Source organism: Nerophis ophidion, linkage group LG02, assembly GCF_033978795.1.
Source record: "Nerophis ophidion isolate RoL-2023_Sa linkage group LG02, RoL_Noph_v1.0, whole genome shotgun sequence".
NCBI lineage: Eukaryota > Metazoa > Chordata > Actinopteri > Syngnathiformes > Syngnathidae > Nerophis > Nerophis ophidion.
This window is the reverse complement of record NC_084612.1, coordinates 7,167,127-7,189,616: the sequence shown is the minus strand read 5'-3', so window position 1 is coordinate 7,189,616 and position 22,490 is coordinate 7,167,127. Positions and strand designations below refer to the sequence as shown.

The window sequence follows — 22,490 nt, the reverse complement described above, 5'->3', positions numbered from 1 at the left end:
ATACATACACATACATACATACATACATACATACATACATACATAATCTCCTTCTGTTGTTGACTATTGTTTTCATATGGTGTTGATGTAGAAATGGTTGCCTCTGCATTTTTGTTGGTGTGGCACTGAACGGAGATGTTGACATGCAGAGTTTCAAGCACTCTTAATTATCTAGCAGGTGACTTTTCAAATGATGCTACTTATTAGCAGTAATGCTACTTTTTGCAGCAACGCTTTTGCCCCTCACTTGACAAATTACGGTTGTCTGTTGGACATATTCCCACTTGAAGCCAAACCACCTCCAGACGATGCACAACCTGCTGTTTTTCTTGGGAATTACTTCTTCCTTCATTTGTGACCAGATCCACACCATCTTTCTCTCGTATTACCACTCGCACCACAGCTAACGTTACCCATGCCGCTACCTCTCTGCTCCGCGAGAGCGTATGCGTAAGTGACGTATGTAAGAAGGTGCGCTTGTTTTACGTCCCTGTGAGAAGGAAAGACAGGAAAGAGTGACAAAAGCATGCAGTGTAATACCCGCAGCTAAAAGCAACTGCGTGAGAACGTATACTCGAATATCACCATATAGTCATTGTCTATATCGCACAGAGACAATATATATCGAGTATATTGATGTATCGCCCAGACCTACACTGTATAGATGTTTACGATTATTTTAGTTGGGGCGTGGCTCGGTGGGTAGAGCGGCCTTGCCAGCAACTTGAGGGTTCCACGTTCGATCCCTGTTACAGATTTGCATCTGTAATTGCAATTTAGTGTAGAGGGGACATTTAAAAAAAGTGTATCCAGTGTTAAAGTGGAAGCAAATAACATATTGAGCTGACATCCGCTTTTTTTTACTGTGGTTCCAACCCTCCAGTACTCGCCAGTACCCATCCTCTAAGCCCTCGCAATGTGCTGATGAGGTCCTCTTTACTTTCCCTCCTACGTTTCCACCCCCATCTCGCTTGGATTTACCCTTCCCGCCGGCGTAAAGATTCTATCTTCCCGCGTGTTTCCCCCCCCGGTGTGACATGATCCCGGATTTGGAAGCCTCGCCTTCCTGTTCAAAGTCGGGATTGGGGAAGAGCTGGCGACGCCCACGCGGAATACTAGAAAGGTGTTGGAAGTAAAAAGTTTAGATTTTCTCGTCTGCACAGTTTCCAGGATTTTAACTAGTACCACTCCGCACATAAATACATTTTATATTTATAGAAATATTTATATTTTTACAAATATATTTATATAAATATTCATATTTATTATTAAATTATATTTATTTATATAAATATTTATATTTTATATTTATTTACACATTGATAAAGTGGTCTAATGCGTTTGGTGCACTTTCTTACTTCTAAAACCGCTGCGGCCAATGCATACAAACACTATTTAAAAATTGATTTTTTTCCCCTGAATTGACATATTTTCCTGTAGAAAAAAAAGACCGGAAAATATTCAAATAATCAAAATATACGCTGCTCCATTAGTATTACGTGTTCTTGAAACCTCACCTGTTGGCTCCACTAATGAGAAAAGCACTACACACAACTTTTGAAGATGCAGTTTTTTATGATGTAATGAAGGGGAAAAACGTTCCTTCCTCATGTTTATGACACTGACCCGCCTCTAGCCAGGTGAGCCCCGCCCAACGGGCACACACCCAGTTTCACAGCTTTGCAAAAGACAAAAACAAAAAAAATTAACAGGCTTTGCTGCATGTCTTAAAAAATGATGCCCACTCTCAGTCAGTCAGTTACAGATGTTTGTTTTTCTTCAGCAAATATGCTCACCTGGCATTAGGGTTGTACGGTATAGGTATAGTACTGTGATCAGTCATATTCGGTACTATACTGTCTCTAAAAAGTACCGATCCCACCCCCTCCAATGGTCATTGGTGGTTTAACGAGCAGACGAGCATGTTCGGCAGCGCACAATCACGAAGTACTTACAAGCAGACACGGTGTGTAGACAGAAAAGGAAGAACAGACGCATTTTGGCTTAAAAATTCAACGGTAAAGGTGAAATCGCTGGTTAAAACACTCAAACACCCTCTGGAAGAGGTACTTTAAGACATGGTTTAAGTCCATCCGCAGTCAGCACTGTTTTAGAATACAAACCCCGTTTCCATAATGAGTTGGGAAATTGTGTTAGATAGTACTGTATTGATTCCTTCAGGAGACTTCCTTTGGATTTAAGTATAAACTGAATACAATGATTTGCAAATCCTTTTCAACCCATATTCAGTTGAATGCACTACAAAGACAACATATTTGATGTTCAAACTCATAAACTTTGTTTTTTTTTCGCAAATAATAATTAACTTACAATTTCATGACTGCAACACGTGCCAAAGTAGTTGGGAAAGGGCAAGTTCACCACTGTGTTACATCACCCTTTCTTTTAACAACAGTCAATAAACGTTTGGGAACTGAGGAAACTAATTGTTGAAGCTTTGAAAGTGGAATTCTTTCCCATTCTTGATTTATGTAGAGCTTCAGTCGTTCAACAGTCCGGGGTCTCCGTTGTCGTATTTTACGCTTCATAGTGCGCCACACATTTTCGATGTGAGACGGGTTTGGACTGCAGACGGGCCAGGAAAGTACCCGCGCTCTTTTTTTTACGAAGCCACACTGTCGAAACACATGTTGAATGTAGCTTGACATTGTCTTGCTGAAATAAGCAGGGGCGTCCATGAAAAAGACGGCGCTTTGATGGCAGCATATGTTGTTCCAAAAGCTGTATGTACCTTTCAGCATTAATGGTGCCTTCACAGATGTATAAGTTACCCATGCCTTGGTCACTAATGCAACTCCCATACAATCACAGATGCTGGCTTTTAACTTTGGGTCGATAACAGTCTGGATGGTTCGCTTCCCCTTTGGTCCAGATGACACGATGTCGAATATTTCCAAAAACAATTTGAAATGTGGACTCATCAGACCACAGAACACTTTTCCACTTTGCATCAGTCCATCTTAGATGATCTCTGGCCCAGAGAAGACGGTGGCGTTTCTGGATGTTGTTGATGAATGGCTTTTGGTTTGCATAGTAGAGCTTCAACTTGCCCTTTCAGATGTAGCGACGAACTGTATTTTGTGACAGTGGTTTTCTGAAGTGTTCCTGAGCTCTTGTGGTGATATCCTTTAGAGATTGATGTCTGTTTTTGATACTGTGCCGTCTGCGGGATCGAAGGTCACGGTCATTCAATGTTGGTTTCCAGCCATGCCGTTTTTGTGGAGCGATTTCTCCAGATTCTCTGAACCTTTTGATATTATGGACCGTAGATGTTGAAATCTCTAAATTTCTTGTAATTGCACTTTAAGAAACGTTGTTCTTAAACTGTTTTACTATTTGCTCACGCAGTTGTGGACAAAGGGGTGTACCTCGCCCCATCCTTTCTTGTGAAAGACTGAGCATTTTTTGGGAAACTGTTTTTATACCCTATCATGGCACCCACCTGTTCCCAATTAGCCTGCACACCTGTGGGATGTTCCAAATAAGTGTTTGATGAGCATTCCTCAACGTTATCAGTATTTATTGCCACCTTTCCGGACTTCTTTGTCACGTGTTGCTGGCATCAAATTCTAAAGTTAATGATTATTTGCAAAAAAAAAAAAAAGTGTATCAGTTTGAACATCAAATATGTTGTCTTTGTAGCATATTCAACTGAATATGGGTTGAAAATGATTTGTATTCCGTTTATATTTACATCTAACACAATTTCCCAACTCATATGGAAACGAGGTTTGTAGAATAGAATAAAATAGAACAGAAAGTACTTTATTGATCCCTGGGGGAAATTCAGCTACTTCTAAATCACTAATCCTGGCCTCCATGGCGACAAATAAAGTAAGTTTCTTACAAGTATCATCCCTGCACGAACCCTGACACTTCCAATACACTCTTGTGGGAGCTCTGAGACCACAATTGGAAAACAGTTACACAATATTGGACCTCTAACATTGTATTAGGCAGTAAAGATGACATGGAGCAGACCATACCTTCTAAGCGGTAGTGCTCATCGCCAATCCCCCGCGTGCGTACTTCATTCAAGGAGTCCTGCAAACAGAGAGAGGAGAAAAAAAAAATAAACTAAACAAGAGTCATGTATCACCAAGTCTTTGGTTCCGACACATAAACAGCAAACAGCGCAAATCCACAGCGCGGCATTCCGACACGGCGTGGCATCCCGACATCTGACCATGGGCAGTCATACGTGGGTACACAAACAACGTTTTACATCGGGCATGGTAAGATAATTGCAGGGCTTGAGTACACAACGCAAGACTGGCAGTCGGGGAAAAGTAGCGAGCGGGGCAAGGAGAAGAGCTATTTCAGTAGAGATGTTTTTACAAGAGCGCTGCGCTTTTCCAGGCAGCTCAAAATGCACAGCGTGTGATCGCTCGGTTTCACGATGTAACGCCGTGGCTCGCTCGTCCACGTGTCTGTCATCCGTCATTCAAAGGACGACAAGCACACATCCACTGGCATGCAGAGGCCACGTATTCAAGTCCCAATCTGTCTTACGTTTCCATCGCACAGTGTCAGATGAGTAAATAGTCAACCAAAGAAGCAGAACGTTCCCACTAAGGGGTACGGTACGGTTCAGTTTGCCGTGGTACGATTGATCCAATTAACATCTCTGGGCGTGTGGCCTACAAAAACCACCTGGCATCACAAATTAATCAGATACATTGTACTAACTTGTCGATATACTAACCACAGACCGAATACAAATATGCTTTAGTGTACAAACTCCGTCTTTATGTACGAACATTTAATCTAGCCCAGTTATGTTTGGCCCCGGAGGGCCGTTTCTAACAGTGAATACTATTGTTACACAATTTTTTAATGCATTTTATTTGTTGTTTTTTTTTAAACTAAAATTAAAAAAATATATATGGTAAGTTGCAATAATTTAACTTCAAAACTGAGAGTATATTACTGTAAATGGAAAAACAGTACTGCTGTATATATGGTTGAAAAAAGGCAGCTCTCTTGACAGAATTCCATCCATCTATCAATTTTCTACCGCTTATTCCCTTTCGGGGTCGCGGGGGGCGCTGGCGCCTATCTCAGCTACAATCGGGCGGAAGGCGGGGTACACCCTGGACAAGTCGCCACCTCATCGCAGGGCCAACACAGATAGACAGACAACATTCACACACTAGGGCCAATTTAGTGTTGCCAATCAACCTATCCCCAGGTGCATGTCTTTGGAGGTGGGAGGAAGCCGGAGTACCCGGAGGGAACCCACGCAGTCACGGGGAGAACATGCAAACTCCACACAGGAAGATCCCGAGCCTGGATTTGAACCCAGGACTGCAGGACTTTCGTATTGTGAGGCAGATGCACTAACCCCTCTGCCACCGTGAAGCCCCACAATTTTTTAATGCATTTTAATTGTTTTTTTTGTCAACTAAAATTTAAAAAAATATATGGTAAGTTGCAATAATTTGAATTCAAAACTGAGTGTATATTACTGTAAATGGAAAAACAGTACTGCTGTATATATGGTTGAAAAAAGGCAGCTCGCTTGACAGAATTTTACTGTAAAATTTACATTTGTTTTTTAACTGTAAATAAAAAAACTGCAATTTTACAGTAAAATTTTGGCACCTGAGCTGCCGATTTTTTTTTTTTCACCAAAAATCAACAATTGTATATTTTCCCTGTATTACTGTAAATGCCAAAACGACACCACACTTTTAAAGTAAAAAAAAAGTACTGTTTTTCGTGTAGAGGAAAATTCTGTAAAAACCACAGTAAATTTCCAAATTTTTCCAAGAAATATATTGCTCCTTTTACATCGCACAATTTGTTGGATAACTTGTTTTGAAATCATTATTGTTAGTATTTAGTTCTATATAAAAAATGTTTTTTTATAAATGTCTAATGAAAATGTCAATGAGGGATTTTTAATCACTGCTATGTTGAAATTGTTCCTGGTATTGATACTGTTGTTGATATTATTCAATTTTGTTTCACTACTTTTAGATTGTTCTGTGTCGTGTTTATGTGTTCTCTCAATAGCTCTGTTTATTGTTGCTGCTCTGAGTGTTGCTGGGTCGGGTTTGGTTCTGGAATTTACTGCATTGTTAAAATGGTTTGAATGTTTGATAGTATATTTTTTCATAATTAGACAATCCATTTTCTACCGCTTATTCCCTTTTGGGGTCGCGGGGGGGGCGCTGGCGCCTATTTCAGCTACGATCGGGCGGAAGGCGGGGTACACCCTGGACAAGTCGCCACCTCATCGCAGGGCCAACACAGATAGACAGACAACATTCACACTCACAATCAACCTATCCCCAGGTGCATGTCTTTGGAAGTGGGAGGAAGCCGGAGTACCCGGAGGGAACCCACGCATTCACGGGGAGAACATGCAAACTCCACACAGAAAGATCCCGAGCCTGGATTTGAACCCAGGACTGCAGGACCTTCGTATTGTGAGGCAGACGCACTAACCCCTCTGCCACCGTGAAGACAATATTTAAGTTAACATAATTTGCGATTACATGGAGTAAATATATATTTTTAAGAAAGAATACATTGAGTAAAAACATCTACAGTACTTTATTGATACATACTATTGGCAGGCTTTCGAGGGCCGAATAAAATGAAGTGGCGGGCCACGTCAGGACCCCGAGCCTTGAGTTTGACACCTGTGATCTAGCCATTGCGGGTGGGCTGATCAATCTCTGGTACTTTATACAGTTTTTTTCAGCGTTTTTTGCAGTTTTGCTAGCTTAATATGAGTCCAAAGAAAGCAATGGACAAGCGATGTGTGTTTTGAAACATTCAGGAAGCATCCACAGCGTTGTTGACACTGCCTCATCCCCCTTCCAAGATTAACCAAGAAGGTAAAGCGGATTTTATTTTTCATCCTGAATCATTGCAGCAACCTGGCTTTTGAAGTTAAGAAATTTTGTGATTTCATACAAAGTTCACCATAGTGTCAGCGCGTGTGCATGTCGGCAGGGCAGCTGTAAATGAGGACAGTTAAGATGATCGGTGTTCTGACTTTGTTAGAAATAGAAAGTTGATCTTCAAAATGTTCAAACCTTTACCAAAATATGGACTTGTATCCAGATTGGAACTTATTATTCATGTTAGAATAGAATAGAATGCCTTTTAGTGTCACTATACACAAGCACAATGAGATTGACATTATTTCTTATGGAAAAATGTGCTTAATATACAAACTTTTCAATTTACGAACCAATTAAGTTCCACGTTACCTAATTCTTAACATACCATTGCCAACGTGGACGTAACAATTTCCTTTCAACCAATCACCGGACTGAAATGTGTCAAGATTCAGCCAACCAATACGACTGTATCATAACATATTATGGCAGGGCGATAATTCGATATCAATATATATAACCATAGACAGAAAATAGGCTCATAAAAATAAAAAATGCAAAAAAATGCAAGCCGGTATTTCATTTCCTTTCTGCCTTGATAGCTGAGGGAATTACAATCAGAGAAAGGTTGCAGTTTAAATATAAAATGTTCACATATAATATAGTTTTCTCCTGGTACTTATTTTCAATAGGTCATAGTATCAATAATGATCAATAATGACCTATAAAACACTTATTTCGTGATACAGTTTTCAGCCATATCACCCAACATTATAACATACCAACGCATATCAAAGACAGACCCCCGACAAGACCATCCCACCATTACCTATCCATCTTCCTGGACTATTAAAAAACTTCTGACCTGGTCTACCAATGTGTCTAAATGGGTGTGGGTGGCAGTCGAAGGTGCAACTCATTGAAGAGGAGGTTTCTCAGGAATCCAAAGAGGTAGAAGGTCACAAATGCTCCGGGCCACCCTCCGTAGTGCTTGCTGTGTGGTCAGCGTGGGTGGTCCGAGCAGGAGAACACTGCAACCTGCTGGCCCTGACTGGCTGTAACTCTCGCAAGATGTCAAAACCATGAAAGTGAAATCCAGTCAATAAATGCAAAGGAGGAGGTTGCTTCACGGTCAATGTAAGAGGGCTTCCTCACGACTGGAATTCATTGGATTTGGACAGCTGCAATGTGACATAAGGCAAAATACATCTGAAACAATGTATTAAAGTGGGATTTTAATGACATGACAATCATTCATTTAACTGGAATAAGCATATAACCACACTCCAAAAGCACTATTTAGCATTTTAACCCTTTAAAATTATGGGATTTTTGGGGGGGAGCGGGTGGCTAAAACGCCTATAAAAAAAATGATACCCGAAAAAATGTAAAGCTATTGAACTATTTTGAAGAGAGGCATAGCTTTGGGCTTTTTGGAAAAAAATGACATTCAACAGTTTGTTCTGTGTTTTACTCAAAATATAATTAGATCAACAAATGACACAATTCACAAAATCATAAAATTTGCTTAAGACATCAATCAATCAACCAATCAAAGTTTTCCTATATAGCCCCAAATCACGAGTGTCTCAAAGGGCTGCACAAGCCACAACGACATCCTCGGCTCAGATCCCACATCAAGGCAAGGAAAAAAATCAACCCAATGGGAATGAGAAACTTTGGAGGGGACCGCAGATGTGGGGCCAATATTTGACTCGGGGGGCCACATTGAGAGAAAAAAAGTGTCTGGGGGGGGGGCAGTGTGTATGTCAAATCAAATCAAATCAAATCAACTTTATTTATAAAGCACATTTAAAATGTATGGACAGAATTTCTAGGCGCAGCCAAGGCGTTGAGGGGATCCGGTTTGGTGGCCACGGGATTAGGTCTCTGCTTTTTGCAGATGATGTGGTCCTGATGGCTTCATCTGGCCGGGATCTTCAGCTCTCACTGGATCGGTTCGCAGCAGAGTGTGAAGCGATCGGAATGAAAATCAGCACCTCCAAGTCCGAGTCCATGGTTCTCGCCCGGAAAAGGGTGGAGTGCCATCTCCGGGTTGGGGAAGAGACCCTGCCCCAAGTGGAGGAGTTCAAGTACCTAGGAGTCTTGTTCACGAGTGGGGGAAGAGTGGATCGTGAGATCGACAGGCGGATCGGTGCGGCGTCTTTAGTAATGCGGACGTTGTATCGATCCGTTGTGGTGAAGAAGGAGCTGAGCCGGAAGGCAAAGCTCTGAATTTACCGGTCGATCTACGTTCCCATCCTCACCTATGGTCATGAGCTTTGGGTCATGACCGAAAGGATAAGATCACGGGTACAAGCGGCCGAAATGAGTTTCCTCCGCCGTGTGGCGGGGCTCTCCCTTAGAGATAGGGTGAGAAGCTCTGCCATCCGGGAGGAGCTCAACGTAAAGCCGCTGCTCCTCCACATCGAGAGGAGCTAGATGAGGTGGTTCGGGCATCTGGTCAGGATGCCACCCGAACGCCTCCCTAGGGATGTGTTTAGGGCACGTCCAGCTGGTAGGAGGCCACGGGGAAGACCCAGGACACGTTGGGAAGACTATGTCTCCCGGCTGGCCTGGGAACGCCTCGCGATCCCCCGGGAAGAGCTAGACGAAGTGGCTGGAGAGAGGGAAGTCTGGGCTTCACTGCTTAGGCTGCTGCCCCCGCGACCCGACCTCGGATAAGCGGAAGATGATGGATGGATTTAAAATTTACCACAGGGGTAGCCAAAGTGCTGTACAATGGGCAGGTTAAAAGATAATACGAGGACCGAGCAAACAACACAAACAGAACATGAAAAAAAATAAATAAATAAAACTTAAAAGCAGGTTCACAGCAGGTGTATAATGGGGCGCCATTGCAGGATGGATATCACTCAGTGTTAAAAGCCAAGGAATAAAAGTATGTTTTTAAGAGAAATTTAAAAACAGGAAGAGAGGAGGCTTGTCTAACACTCAGGGGTAGGTCGTTCCAGAGCTTGGGAGCAGCAGCGCCGAAAGCTGTGTCACCTCTAAGTTTCAGCCTTGTGTCATGGACCGTCGTTAGCAGCTGATCGGCTGATCTTAGTATGTGTATAAATTATATATCCACATTTAGCTGTAAAAATCTGCTGTACAGTTTGGGTCCCTTTTTTTCAGGAACACTAATTAATACCAAAAGTCATAACGTCCGAGTTATGAAATGTTATAACAGGCCACCTAAAAAAACCCATAATGGAATTCTACAGTTTTTTACTGAATGGGACATCCAAAATGTACATGAAAATAAAGAAAGTGAGATTTACAATATTAACTAAGTATGAACAATAAAACACTGAATATTAACAAATTACGTTAATTACATGTATGAATTGTTTGCCTTTAAACTTTGTAAACTAATTTTGTTACATTAAATTATGCTGACAATATTATCGAATACATCTTTTCAGCAAAATTTAGAATTCACTCAAAACCCACTTTCGGTAAATTGAGACTGAAGTAGTCGATGCTGTCACAGAACCAGGCCAGTGCAATGGACGTCAAGTGGATCTGGCATAATATTGTGAGAGTCCAGTCCATAGTGGATCTGGTTAATAGTGTTAACATGTAAAAAAAAATAACACTGGTACTTTTCGCACATAGGTATTTTCACACCTATATGCGTAGTCCAAGTGTCCATGCAGTCTCTCTAATGAGACTATTAGTCATATGCCATGTGCCTCCCGTACACTGTGGAGCGCTTATTTCCTTTTAGCATGGATAAATGGTTTGGATAGAGTGTCCGCCCTGAGATCGGTAGAGATCATGAGTTCAAACCCCGGGGAAAATGGGACCCATTACCTCCCTGCTTGGCACTCAGCATCAAGGGTTGGACTTGGGGGTTAAATGGGTTATACTTGTATAGCGCTTTTCTACCTTCAAGGTACTCAAAGCGCTTTGATACTATTTCCACATTTACCCATTAACACACACATTCACACACTGATGGAGTCAGCAAATCACCAAAATGATTCCACCGCTGCTGCTCACTGCTCCCCTCATCTTCCAGGGGGTGGAACAAGGGGATGACAGGTCAAATGCAAAGAATAATTTCACCACACCTCGTGGTACTTTAACTTTTCCGGTTGACCTATGACGTCACACAAGGGATCTGCAGATCCTTACCTATTGATTGTTTTAGGTGATGTCCGCTGTAATATTGGCACCAATTCTAGCTCCATCCTATCTTGCTGACTGTATTGTACCATATGTCTTGGCAAGAAATCTGTGTTCAAAGAACTCCGGCTTATTAGTGATTCGCAGAGCCCCAAAAAAGTCTGCGGGCTATAGTACTCTGGAATGCCCTCCCTGTAACAGTTAGAGATGCTACCTCAGTAGAAACATTTAAGTCCCATCTTGAATCTCATTTGAATACTCTGGCCTTTAAATAGACCTCCCTTTTAGACTAGTTGATCTGCCGCTTCTTTTCTGCTTTGCCCCCCTCTCCCTCGTGGAGAGGGGTGGGGGGCACAGGTTCAGTGGCCACGGATGAAGCGCTGGCTGTCCAAAGTCAGGACCCGGGGTGGACCGCTCGCCTGTGCGTCGTCGGTTGGTCTCCTGCTGGCCCCACTATGGACTGGACTCTCACTATTATGTTAGATCCACTATGGACTGGACTCTCACAATATTATGCTGGATCCACTTGACGTCCATTGCGCCGGTCGCCCTAGGGGGGTCCCCACATCTGCGGTCCTCTCTAAGGTTTCTCACTGTCCCATTGGGTTGAGTTTTTCCTTGCCCTGATGTGGTATCTGAGCCAAGGATGTCGTTGTGGCTTGTGCAGCCCTTTGAGACACTCGCGATTTAGGGTTATATAAATAAACATTGCCTGTTTAATTACAAATATTACGTCTTTAATGGCTATGCGGATGTTAAATAGCGGACAGTATCGAGAAATGATCTTGGATTACGCCACAAACATGACGCTACTACCATGACTGTAACCGAAACAAAGAAGCACCGGCAGGAGGGTTTTTTGTAAGGAATTTTCGAACGGAAAATAATGGAAACAACCGTTTTGAAGGTGTCCTAATTTATTCATATGGCTCTGTGAATGGTTGGAAGGAGTTTTAAATCCCAAAGAAAAGGTTGTACGTGCCTTGACTGATACTAAGGTTGCAAGTGTTCTGGACTATCTTGCGAGTTGCGTGGAATATAGCGTTATTGTCAATCAGTTTGGAGTTTGTGAAGAAGTTTTTGGACACTTTATGATTAGCCATTAATAAGCCTGCTTCATTCTATTTCAACTCATTCGTATTTGAGTCCGAATTAAGCCGCTATTTTACATTTTCTTAGCTACCTTCCTAAATAAACCTGTTACTTTTTTACTACCGTCGATGCACTTCAAAATGGTCTGTTTAAATTAGTGAACCAAATAAACAGTCTCCTCTTCATTCCAATTGTTATGTTTTTATTAATAGTATCTGCTTCCGGGTTATATCCCACGCAACATGAGAAAGAGATCTGGTTTTCAATGCCATAATCAAGATGTGTTAGTTCGACTTAAAAAAAAACCCAAACACGACCGGAATAAGTTGCTTCCGTGGGTTGGAGGAGGTTAATTTATCGCAGACCTAATTGGGAAATCGGACTAATTTAGTGCACGGACACGTACTGAATGAGTAACAGGAGTTTGAATACTCTGAATTTTTGTTTTGTTTGCCTACCTTCAAAATTAAAGGAGTAGGAGCTGTCAAAGCATTTACTTATGCAATTAAGCACAAAGAGGGAATTAATCATATATTGGTATCTTAATTAATGGATTAATGTTGCCCGCAACATGCTCCTTTACCTTAACTGTGAATGGTTACGTGAAGTAGTTATACCGCCAGTATTCAGGTCAATGCATATGTTCGTGCAAAAATGAGTGAGGAGACTTCGACTGGTGTGCTCTGTGACAAATGTGACTTTAAAATACACCTCGATGGGACTTTTTCAGCAAATAAATGATATGCATTTGAGTGAAACATTCAAAAAATCAATTACAAAACAGCTCTTGGACATTCTGACAATACAATTGCATTTGTGTCATAATAAAGGGGTCTTTTTAAGTAACTTTAAATTAATAATTTAAAGAAAGTAATTTACTGTGATTAATCGCAATTTAAAAGTGCAATTAATCTGGTTAAAAATATAATTGTTTGACAGCACTAATTTGGAGTTAAAGAAGAAGAAGAAGCTGTTGTAGTGCACAGACACACTTCATTACCACGACAAGCACTGTCTGGATTGCTATGGCCTTTTAAAAGATTTAAGTGTTATCTTGTTCATGATTTCAATGACATTCACATGTGTTGGTAAAACTCCGTGCTCCAAAATCTTCACACGGCCAAAACATAAGACGTCACGGCAAAGTTCGCCTCATTTGCAATGAACCCGCCTTCATTCGAGACTTCAGCACTTTTGCCTGAGTAGGCTGGATAGGAGAATACAAATAAGAGAAACGTGCGTAACTTCAAGCGCGTAAAATAAAATGGGAAAATAGCGTATTTTAAATGAAAAATGTGTGCCTATTGGCAATTGTGTTGGTCACTCCACTGATCTATTAATTTTGCCTAATATTTCCGAGACCTACCATATTTTTTGGACTGTAAAGCGCACTTAAAACCCTTTCATTTTCTCAAATTTCAACAGTGCGCCTTATAATCCGTTGCGCTTAACGTACGGAATAATTCGGGTTGTGCTTACTGATCTTAAAAGCTATTTTATTTGGTACATGGTGAAATTATAAATGTGACCAGCAGATGGCAGTCACACATAATAGATATGCTCAAAAATATATCAAAATGTTTAGTACGACTTTGGCAAGCTATGAAGCTGCATGGCTTGATGGATTGTACTGTGCTTCAACATACGAGTATTATTATGTTGTGTGTATAAGGTAAGACATTATCTGGCATTTTGTTTCGCAATATTATCCAAAAGCAACTTTTTTTAACATCTGATACTTGCTGATCTGTATAAGTTCTGAAAATGTGCGCGTGTCCGCCTTTGTAGTCGATAAGCTTCTCCTTTTTTTTCTCTCTTCTTGTTATGGGACATTCATCCTTCACTGTTGCTATTTCTAATATAAAGTAGTGTAAAGTTCTTACTTATATCTGTCAGTAAACTCGCCATGAAAGCCCTAAAACATACCGCAGGGTTTCCCACACATTCATTTATTTGTGGCGGCCCGCCACCAAAGAATTACGGCCGCCACAAAAAAATAAAAACATTTCCGTCTTTTGACTCGCTTGACCGCTCATAAAAGCAATGGGACTCAGTCTGTGAATGGAGCTTGTAGTTACATATTATATAAATATGTAAATATTATATAAATATTATATAAATATGTATATAAATACATAAAGTGTTGTAATAATATTCCAACTCTGCGTTCTTCTTTTCTCCACACCCGTCCTTGCACGCTACACCGCTACAAAAGACGTTGCCGAAGGTGAGCCACGTAAATAAGACCGCACACAAAACGCCGCATCCTAAAGCGACTGTCAGAAAGCAACATGAAAATGGTCTGTAAAACAATCTATGCAAAATTTTGATCAAATAACCACTATTACATATTATGTAGACCCAAAGGAAGTGTTTTCAATTCAGGAAAAAAAAAAAAAATGACCCCTTTAATGCGCCTTATAATCCAGTGCGCCTTTTGTATGAAAATAGACCTGACTAGATCCACTCATCGGCAGTGCGCCTTATGGTCCGGAAATCATGGTACGTGTAAAAATAGTAAAAGTAAAGTACAGTCTGATAGTCCCATTTCAAATTTGCCAATGCTACTACAAAATATTTTTATTTTACACTCTTTTTTTTCCTAAAGTGGGTGAGGAAATATTCTTTTCGAAAAACTATACACATCTGAAAAGTAGTAGGAAGAAAGCAGGGCTTAATTAGATACTAAAACTAACCAAGTCTAAGCTATTTCTGATAGTTTGTTTACTTACTGTGTTTGACATGTACCAGGCTACTAATATTCTAATACGTCCAGAGAACTAAAGTTAATAGATAAAGTTTGGTAAAAACTGATGATTGAATGAATTGATACAAACATAAAACATGAAAAAAAACACAAAGTGATGGAGCTGCTTGCATGTTGTTTTTTTTTTGTCATTTTCATTTTCCAGTGATAAATGGTGCAAAATGACAGCAGGGTTAGCCAGGAACATGAGAAACAGGAAAGAAGGAATGCGCTAATTGCTTGTTGTCTGTGGTGATGGATGGAAGCCACGTTATTAGTATGCTAGCGGGACTGCTGGATTTGTTCTGGTGCGCGTTGAAAGGGGGAAAATATCCTCGGCTTTTGTTGCTTTTACACACAAACAAACACACAGATTGGCGCACTCATACTTCCTCTTCCTCTCTTGCACAGTCCTAAAGTCTCTAAATGCAAACGGATTTAGGAGGAAACAAAAACTTTCTGAAGGCTTGCTAGCTGATTTAAGTGTAACAAGTACAGGACAAAAGTATGTAGACAAGTGGTCATTCCACTAAACAGCGGGGGGATGGGGCTGACAACTTTTTTAATGGCCTCTGACGCATTTAATACATTAAATTGAACAAGAAAAATATAAGAAAGCAAAAAAGAAAGAAGAAAAGGTTGGAATGTTGATATTAGTAACACAAAAATTAATGTTAAGAGTTTGTCAGCAAGAAAGCAGGCTGTATTTTCTTTAAATGCAGTACAGGCCAAAAGTTTGGACACACCTTCTCCTCACCTTTCTTTACTTTCATCGTTATTTACATTGTAGATTGTCACTGAAGGCATCAAAACTATGAATGAACACATGTGGAGTTATGTACTTGACAAAAAAAAAAGGTGAAATAGCTGAAAACATGTTTTATATTCTAGTTTCTTCAAAATGCCACCTGTTGCTTTGACTACTGCTTTGCACACTCTTGGCATTCTCTCGATGAGCTTAAAGGCCTACTGAAATGAGATGTTCTTATTTAAACGGTCATAGCAGGTCCATTCTGTGTGTCATACTTGATCGTTTCGCAATATTGCCATATTTTTACTGAAAGGATTTAGTAGAGAACATTGACGATAAAGTTCGCAACTTTTGGTCGCTAATAGAAAAGCCCTGCCTTTACCGGAAGTATGTGCGCGTGACGTCACAAGTTGCAGGGCTCCACGCATATTCACATTGTTTATAATGGGAGCCTCCAGCAGTAAGAGCAATTCGGACCGAGAAAGCCACAATTTCCCCATTAAATTGAGCGAGGATGAAAGTTTTGTGAATTAGGATATTGATAATGAAGGACTAGAAAGAAAAAAAAAAAAGAAAAATCGACGGCTCCGGGCGGCGGCAGAGTGAGCGTTTCAGATGTAATTACACACATGTACTAGGATAATTCTGAAAGATCCCTCAGCTGCTTATTGTTTTAATAGTGTTTTAGTAAGATTTTAAAGATTGTAAAGACATACCTCGAAGGCAATGTGGCCACTCAGTACTCGACTGTGTTCTGTCACTTTGAGCCTGTGTCCATGCCTGAACTTACAGGAATAGTCGGCAAGCTAAAACCCTCATCATGTTCCACAGACCCAGTCCCCCCTCGCTTTTTTTAAAGAAATCTGGGACACTATTGATTCGTCTGTTAGGAACATTATCAACAGCAGCTTGATTTCTGGCTGTGTCCCATCCTTTTGTAAAAGAGCTGTTGTTGAGCCTTTGATTAAAAAAACAGGTCTTGATCCGACAAGTTTTTGAAATTATCGGCCCATTTCCAAATTGCCTTTTGTGTCAAAGATTTTGGGGAAATGTGTTCTGGCACAACTGCAGCCTTTTTTAGATGAAAATAGCACTTTAGATCCATTTCAGTCTGGATACAAAGCTTTGCACAGTACTGAATCTGCACTTTTAAAGGTTTTTAATGACTTGCTTTTAATGTCTGATTCTGGCAGCTCTGCCATTTTAGTGCTTTTAGATCTTACAGCTGCCTTTGACACAGTCGACCACACAATTCTTTTAGACCGCCTGAGAGACTGTGTGGGTGTCAGGGGGACTGCGTTAGAGTGGTTCAGATCTTACCTGTCTGAAAGGTCCTTCTCTGTCAGGCTGGGGGACGCCACCTCCTCTTCTGCCCCGCTTTACTGTGGTGTCCCCCAAGGATCTATTTTAGGCCCCATCCTGTTCGCTCTTTATCTCCTCCCTCTTGGAGATATTTTTAAGAAACATGGAGTGTTTTATCACTTTTATGCGGATGACTGCCAAATTTATATGCCGATTTCAAAAAGCCACGGCCCCCTGACACCCCTTCTTAACTGTCTATGTGACGTCAAGGCTTGGTTAGCCCAGAATTTTTTAATAATGAATGAGGGAAAAACGGAAATTTTAGTTTTTGGTCCGGCCCTCACTGACTTGGGACCATTGCAAAATTATGTGCGTCCCAAAGTCACCAGCCTTGGTGTCACTATAGACGGCGATTTTAAACTAGACAAACAAGACAATGGCGTTTTAAAATTGTGTTTTTATCACCTCCGTATTTTAGTAAAGGTTAAACCGTTTTTATCTTTTAACCTTTTTGAACAAGTCGTGCATGCTTTTATTTCAAGTCGCCTGGACTACTGCAATGCACTTTATGCTGGCATTAGCCAAAAAGCTCTCTCCCGGTTGCAGTTAGTCCAGAACGCGGCAGCACGACTTTTAACAGGGGCCAGGAAACGCCAGCATATAACCCCAATTCTTCAGAGTTTGCACTGGCTCCCTGTTCATTTTAGAATTGATTTTAAAACATTGCTGTTTGTTTTTAAATCTTTACATGGACTGGCACCTCAATATATCTCGAACCTCATTCAAATTTACAGTCCTGCGCGCGCTCTGAGGTCCGAGAGCCAGCTCCAGCTCGTGGTGCCCAAGACCAGACTTAAGACCAGGGGAGACAGGGCCTTCTCTGTGGTCGGCCCTAAGCTCTGGAACACTCTGCCGCTCCATGTTCAAACTGCTTCCACAGTGGAGTGTTTTAAGTCTCGTCTTAAGACCCACTTTTATTCTTTGGCTTTTAACACTACGTGAGTTGTGTGGTCCTCTGACCTCCTCTGTGTTTTTTATACACTTTGATTTTTATTTTACTGTTTTAATTGATTTTACCCTTTAAAATAGTTTTTAATCATATTTTGTTTTTATATTGTTTTTATTGGTTTTATTCTTATTCATTTTTTGTTTTATTCAGTCATTGGTGGAGCATAATATTGTTTTTAACATGGCTGTGCAGCACTTTGGAAATGTTATTGTTGTTTAAATGTGCTATATAAATAAAGTGGATTGGATTGGATTGGATTGATACCTCGAGGTCGGATGGCTGCGGTTAACACGCAGTGTCTCAGAAAGAAGCGGAGGAGCCAAGCTCACAGCTGCCTTTTTTCACAGCTGCTGCGGACGACGAATAATCCACTGATGTCTCAGGTAAGATTTTTATCACAATTTTCCCATCCAAAAACATGCTGGTTGACGTAAAGAAAACATGTTTGCTTGACCGCTATGCTTCACAACAAACAAAGAAACACCGGCTGTGTCTCGGTGCTAACGACAGCTGCAATCCATCGCTTTCCACCAACAGCATTCTTCTTTATAGTCTCCATTATTAAATGAACAAATTGCAAAAGATTCAGCAACACAAATGTCCAAACTACTGTGTAATTATGCGGTTTAAGGAGACGACTTTTAGCCGCGAGTGGTGCAGCGCTAATATTTCCTGACAGTCCGTGACGTCACGCGTAATCATTCCGCGACGTTTTCAACAAGAAAATTTTAAATTGCGATTTAGTAAACTAAAAAGGCCGTATGGGCATGTGTTGCAATGTTAATATTTCATCATTGATGTATAAACTATCAGACTGCGTGGTCGGTAGTAGTGGGTTTCAGTAGGCCTGAAATTGTTTTCACTTCTCAGGTGTCATAGTTTTGATGCCTTCAGTGACAATCTACAATGTAAATAACTCATGAAAATAAAGAAAACGCATTGAAATGAGAAGGTGTCCAAACTTGTATGGTAGAGAGAGGCCTACAGAGTTCCCATGGGGACCCTATTTAGTGAGGGACAGGAAGTGTAAGAGCTGAACAACATATCTACGCGTCTACTTTGCAACTAAATACAGTGTTGTCCAGCCTTTAGCTCGTCAAAAATGTAGTTTGCGACCGTGCGAAGGAGGAGCCAGAGCTTAAAAACCCTCTTCCGTCGTTCAAGTCTCCAGTTTGGGAACATTTTGCCTTACACCCCACATCCCACCCCCCGGATTGTAGATAACGTAAATAATTCAATGTATACACTCTGATGATTAACTTGTGTGATGACTGTATTATGTTGATAGTATATATCTGTACCATGAATTGATTAACGTGGACCCCAACTTAAACAAGTTGAAAAACTCATTCGGGTGTTACCATTTAGTGGTCAATTGTACGGAATATGTACTGTACTGTGCAATCTACTAATAAAAGTTTCAATCAATCCCTGCGAAATACATAACTGCACAAAGACGAGCGGGCTTCAGAAAATGTAAGTATTCTTACAGCTAGTATATTGTTTCCTTAGATCCCATTTCTAGGGTTGAGTATCGAGTATCGATTGGAACCGGGACTAACTTTCCGATTCTCCCGGAATCGTTCAAAAGTTTAAATTTCGATTCCTAGTTTCGATACCCAGTCCGCCGACCGGAAGAAGAAGCCGCTGAACACCAACAAAGAAGCGCCCACCGCCGGAAGTGTTAGCATAGCCGAGCCTATGTAGCCGAGCGAGTCAGTCAAGCATGGATAGCGGGCGTCGATGGTCGAAAGTGTGGCTTTATTTTACTAAAAAAAAATGAAATATCGGCGAAATGTAACACGTGGGACAGGACTGTTTCGTGCTTAGGAGGGTGCACGTCGAACATGATGAAGCACCTTCAAGTTCATGGAATACAAATAAATGCGCGTCCCGTCTTCGACAGGAGACACTATCTGTCCAGAACGCTCACGCATCCTGCCTGAGAAGGTGGATATGGTCGTTTTCCTAAACAAGAACTGTCTCTGATTTTATACTGTACCCGCTGCTAATCTGGACTGGGTTTTGCAAGTTGTTTCTTATTGCTTATTTGCTTTTCTGCACCAGGTTAGTCCATCAGTGGGAGCACGGTAACATGTTTAAGTACCTGCAGCATCATACACTTATGTGTAAATGTGTTTTCATGAGGTTTTCAAAAATAAAGCTCTCTTGATGAAAGTGTACCCCTGTGAAAATGAATTCATAATTTATAATATTTATATTCAAGTTCATAGATTTGATATTTATATTCTAGTTGAAAACAGCCCTGTGAGGAATTTATAGTAAAGTTCATAAAAAGTGAATAGAAAGACTGTAGGTTAGCTAGCTCATTTAAAGGGGAACATTATCACAATTTCAAAAGGGTTAAAAACAATAAATATCAGTTCCCAGTGGCTTGTTGTAATTTTTGAAGTTTTTTTTTATTTTTATTTTACCGGTCCCGGAATATCCTTACATAAAGCTTTAAAGTGCCTTATTTTCGCTATCTTCGAAACCACTATCCATTTCCCTGTGACGTCATACAGGGCTGCCAATACAAACAACATGGCGGTTACCACAGCAAGATATAGCGACATTAGCTCGGATTCAGACTCGGATATCAGCGGCCTAAGCGATTCAACAGATTACGCATGTATTGAAACAGATGGTCGGAGTATGGAGGCAGATAGCGAAAACGAAATTGTAGAAGAAATTGAAGCTATTGAGCGAATAGCTATTGACGCTATTCGGCCATAGTGTGGGTGTACCTAATGAAGTGGCCCATAGCATGGCTCCCTTATTAGCATCGCCGGTAAAATGTGCGGACCAAACGATCAGGACTTTCGCATCTTGTGACACTGGAGCAACTTAAATCCGTCGATTGGTAAGTGTTTGTTTTGCATTAAATGTGGGTATCTAGTTTCAAATGTACATACAGCTAGCGTAAATAGCATGTTAGCATCAATTAGCATAGCATGTTAGCATTGATTAGCTGGCAGTCATGCCGTGACCAAATATGTCTGATTAGCACATAAGTCAACAACATCAACAAAACTCACCTTTGTGATTTCGTTGACTTAATCGTTGCAAATTCATCTGCAGGTTATCCATACATCTCTGTGCCATGTCTGCCTTAGCATCGCCGGTAGACACTCTGGCAAATTCAATGGGGGTCTGGCGGCAGATTCCTTGCCAGTGGTGCAACTTGAATCCCTCCCTGTTAGTGTTGTTACACCCTCCGACAACAAACCGACGAGGCATGATGTCTCCAAGGTTCCAAAAAATAGTCGAAAAAACGGAAAATAACAGAGCTGAGACCCGGCGTTTGTAATGTGAAAATGAATATGGCGGGTGTGTTAACTCGGTGACGTCACGTTCTGACGTCATCGCTAAAATACCGATAAACAGAAAGGCGATAAATTTGCCAAAATTCACCCATTTAGAGTACGGAAATCGGTTAAAAAATACATGGTCTTTTTTCTGCAACATCAAGGTATATATTGACGCTTACATAGGTTTGGTGATAATGTTCCCCTTTAAAATATCCTAAACCTTTTTTTGACCCTGCCTTTTTTTTTTTTTTTTTTTTTATCAGAAAGAATCGGAATCGAGAATCATCAGGAATGGGAATCGAAACAAAGAATCGGAATCGTTCGAATTCAAACGATAGCCAACCCTACACATTTCTGGAGGAAAGTTCTATGGTCAGATGAAACATAAATTGAGCTATTTGGCCTCAATACCCAGCAATATGTTTGGAGGAGAAAACATCAGGCCTTTAATCCCAGGAACACCACCCTACCGTCAAGCATGGTGGTGGTAATATTATGCTCTGGGCCTGTTTTGTTGCCAATGGAACTGGTGCTTTACAGTAGAGAGTAAATGGGATGATGAAATAGGAGGATTACCGCCAAATTCTTCAGGACAAACTAAAATCATCAGCCCTGGAGGTAGGGTCTTGTGCACAGTTGGGTGTTCCAACAGGACAATGACCACACGTCAAAAGTGGTAAAGGAATGGCTAAAACAGGCTAGAATTAAGGTTTTAAAATGGCCTTCCCAAAGTCCTGACTTAAACGTGAGGACAATGCGGAAGAAACAAGTCCATGTCAGAAAACCCCAAAATTCAACCAGAAGCTTGTGGTTCCTTATTGCAGTGAAACTTGCCAAGTGACATGTAACCAAAAATTAACAATGCTGTATGTATACTTTTGACCCAGCAGATTTGGTCACATTTTCAGTAGGCCCATAATAAATTCATAAAAGAGGCAAACTTCATGAATGTTTTTTGTGACAAACAAGTATGTGCTCCAATCACTCTATCACAAACAAATAAGAGTTGTAAAAATTATTGGAAACTCCAGGCAGCCATGATGACATGTTCTTTACAATTGAATGTAAACTTTTGACCACAACTGTATATCACTATCTCAGTAGACAGCATTTTAGTCCATATCGCCCATCCTTACTACATAGTAGGATTTAAAGAAGCTGTTTCTACATAAATTTCACTCCCACAGTCCACGTTCCTGAAAGTTGCAGCTTTGTGTCACTTCCCAGAGCTTCTGCAGGCTTTGGGGCAGGAGGCAACACCTCTCCAGTC

At 40.9% G+C, this 22,490-nt stretch overlaps 1 protein-coding gene across 1 annotated transcript in view; it reads right to left on the bottom strand.

Moving 5' to 3' along the window:
• Window positions 1–22,490, bottom strand: part of nkd1 (NKD inhibitor of WNT signaling pathway 1) — a 123,928-nt gene that overhangs the window by 36,857 nt on the left and 64,581 nt on the right. The window contains exon 4 of the mRNA XM_061876977.1: window positions 4,008–4,065. Within this exon, the coding sequence (XP_061732961.1) occupies window positions 4,008–4,065 (58 nt within the window). The remainder of the gene's footprint in view (window positions 1–4,007; window positions 4,066–22,490) is intronic.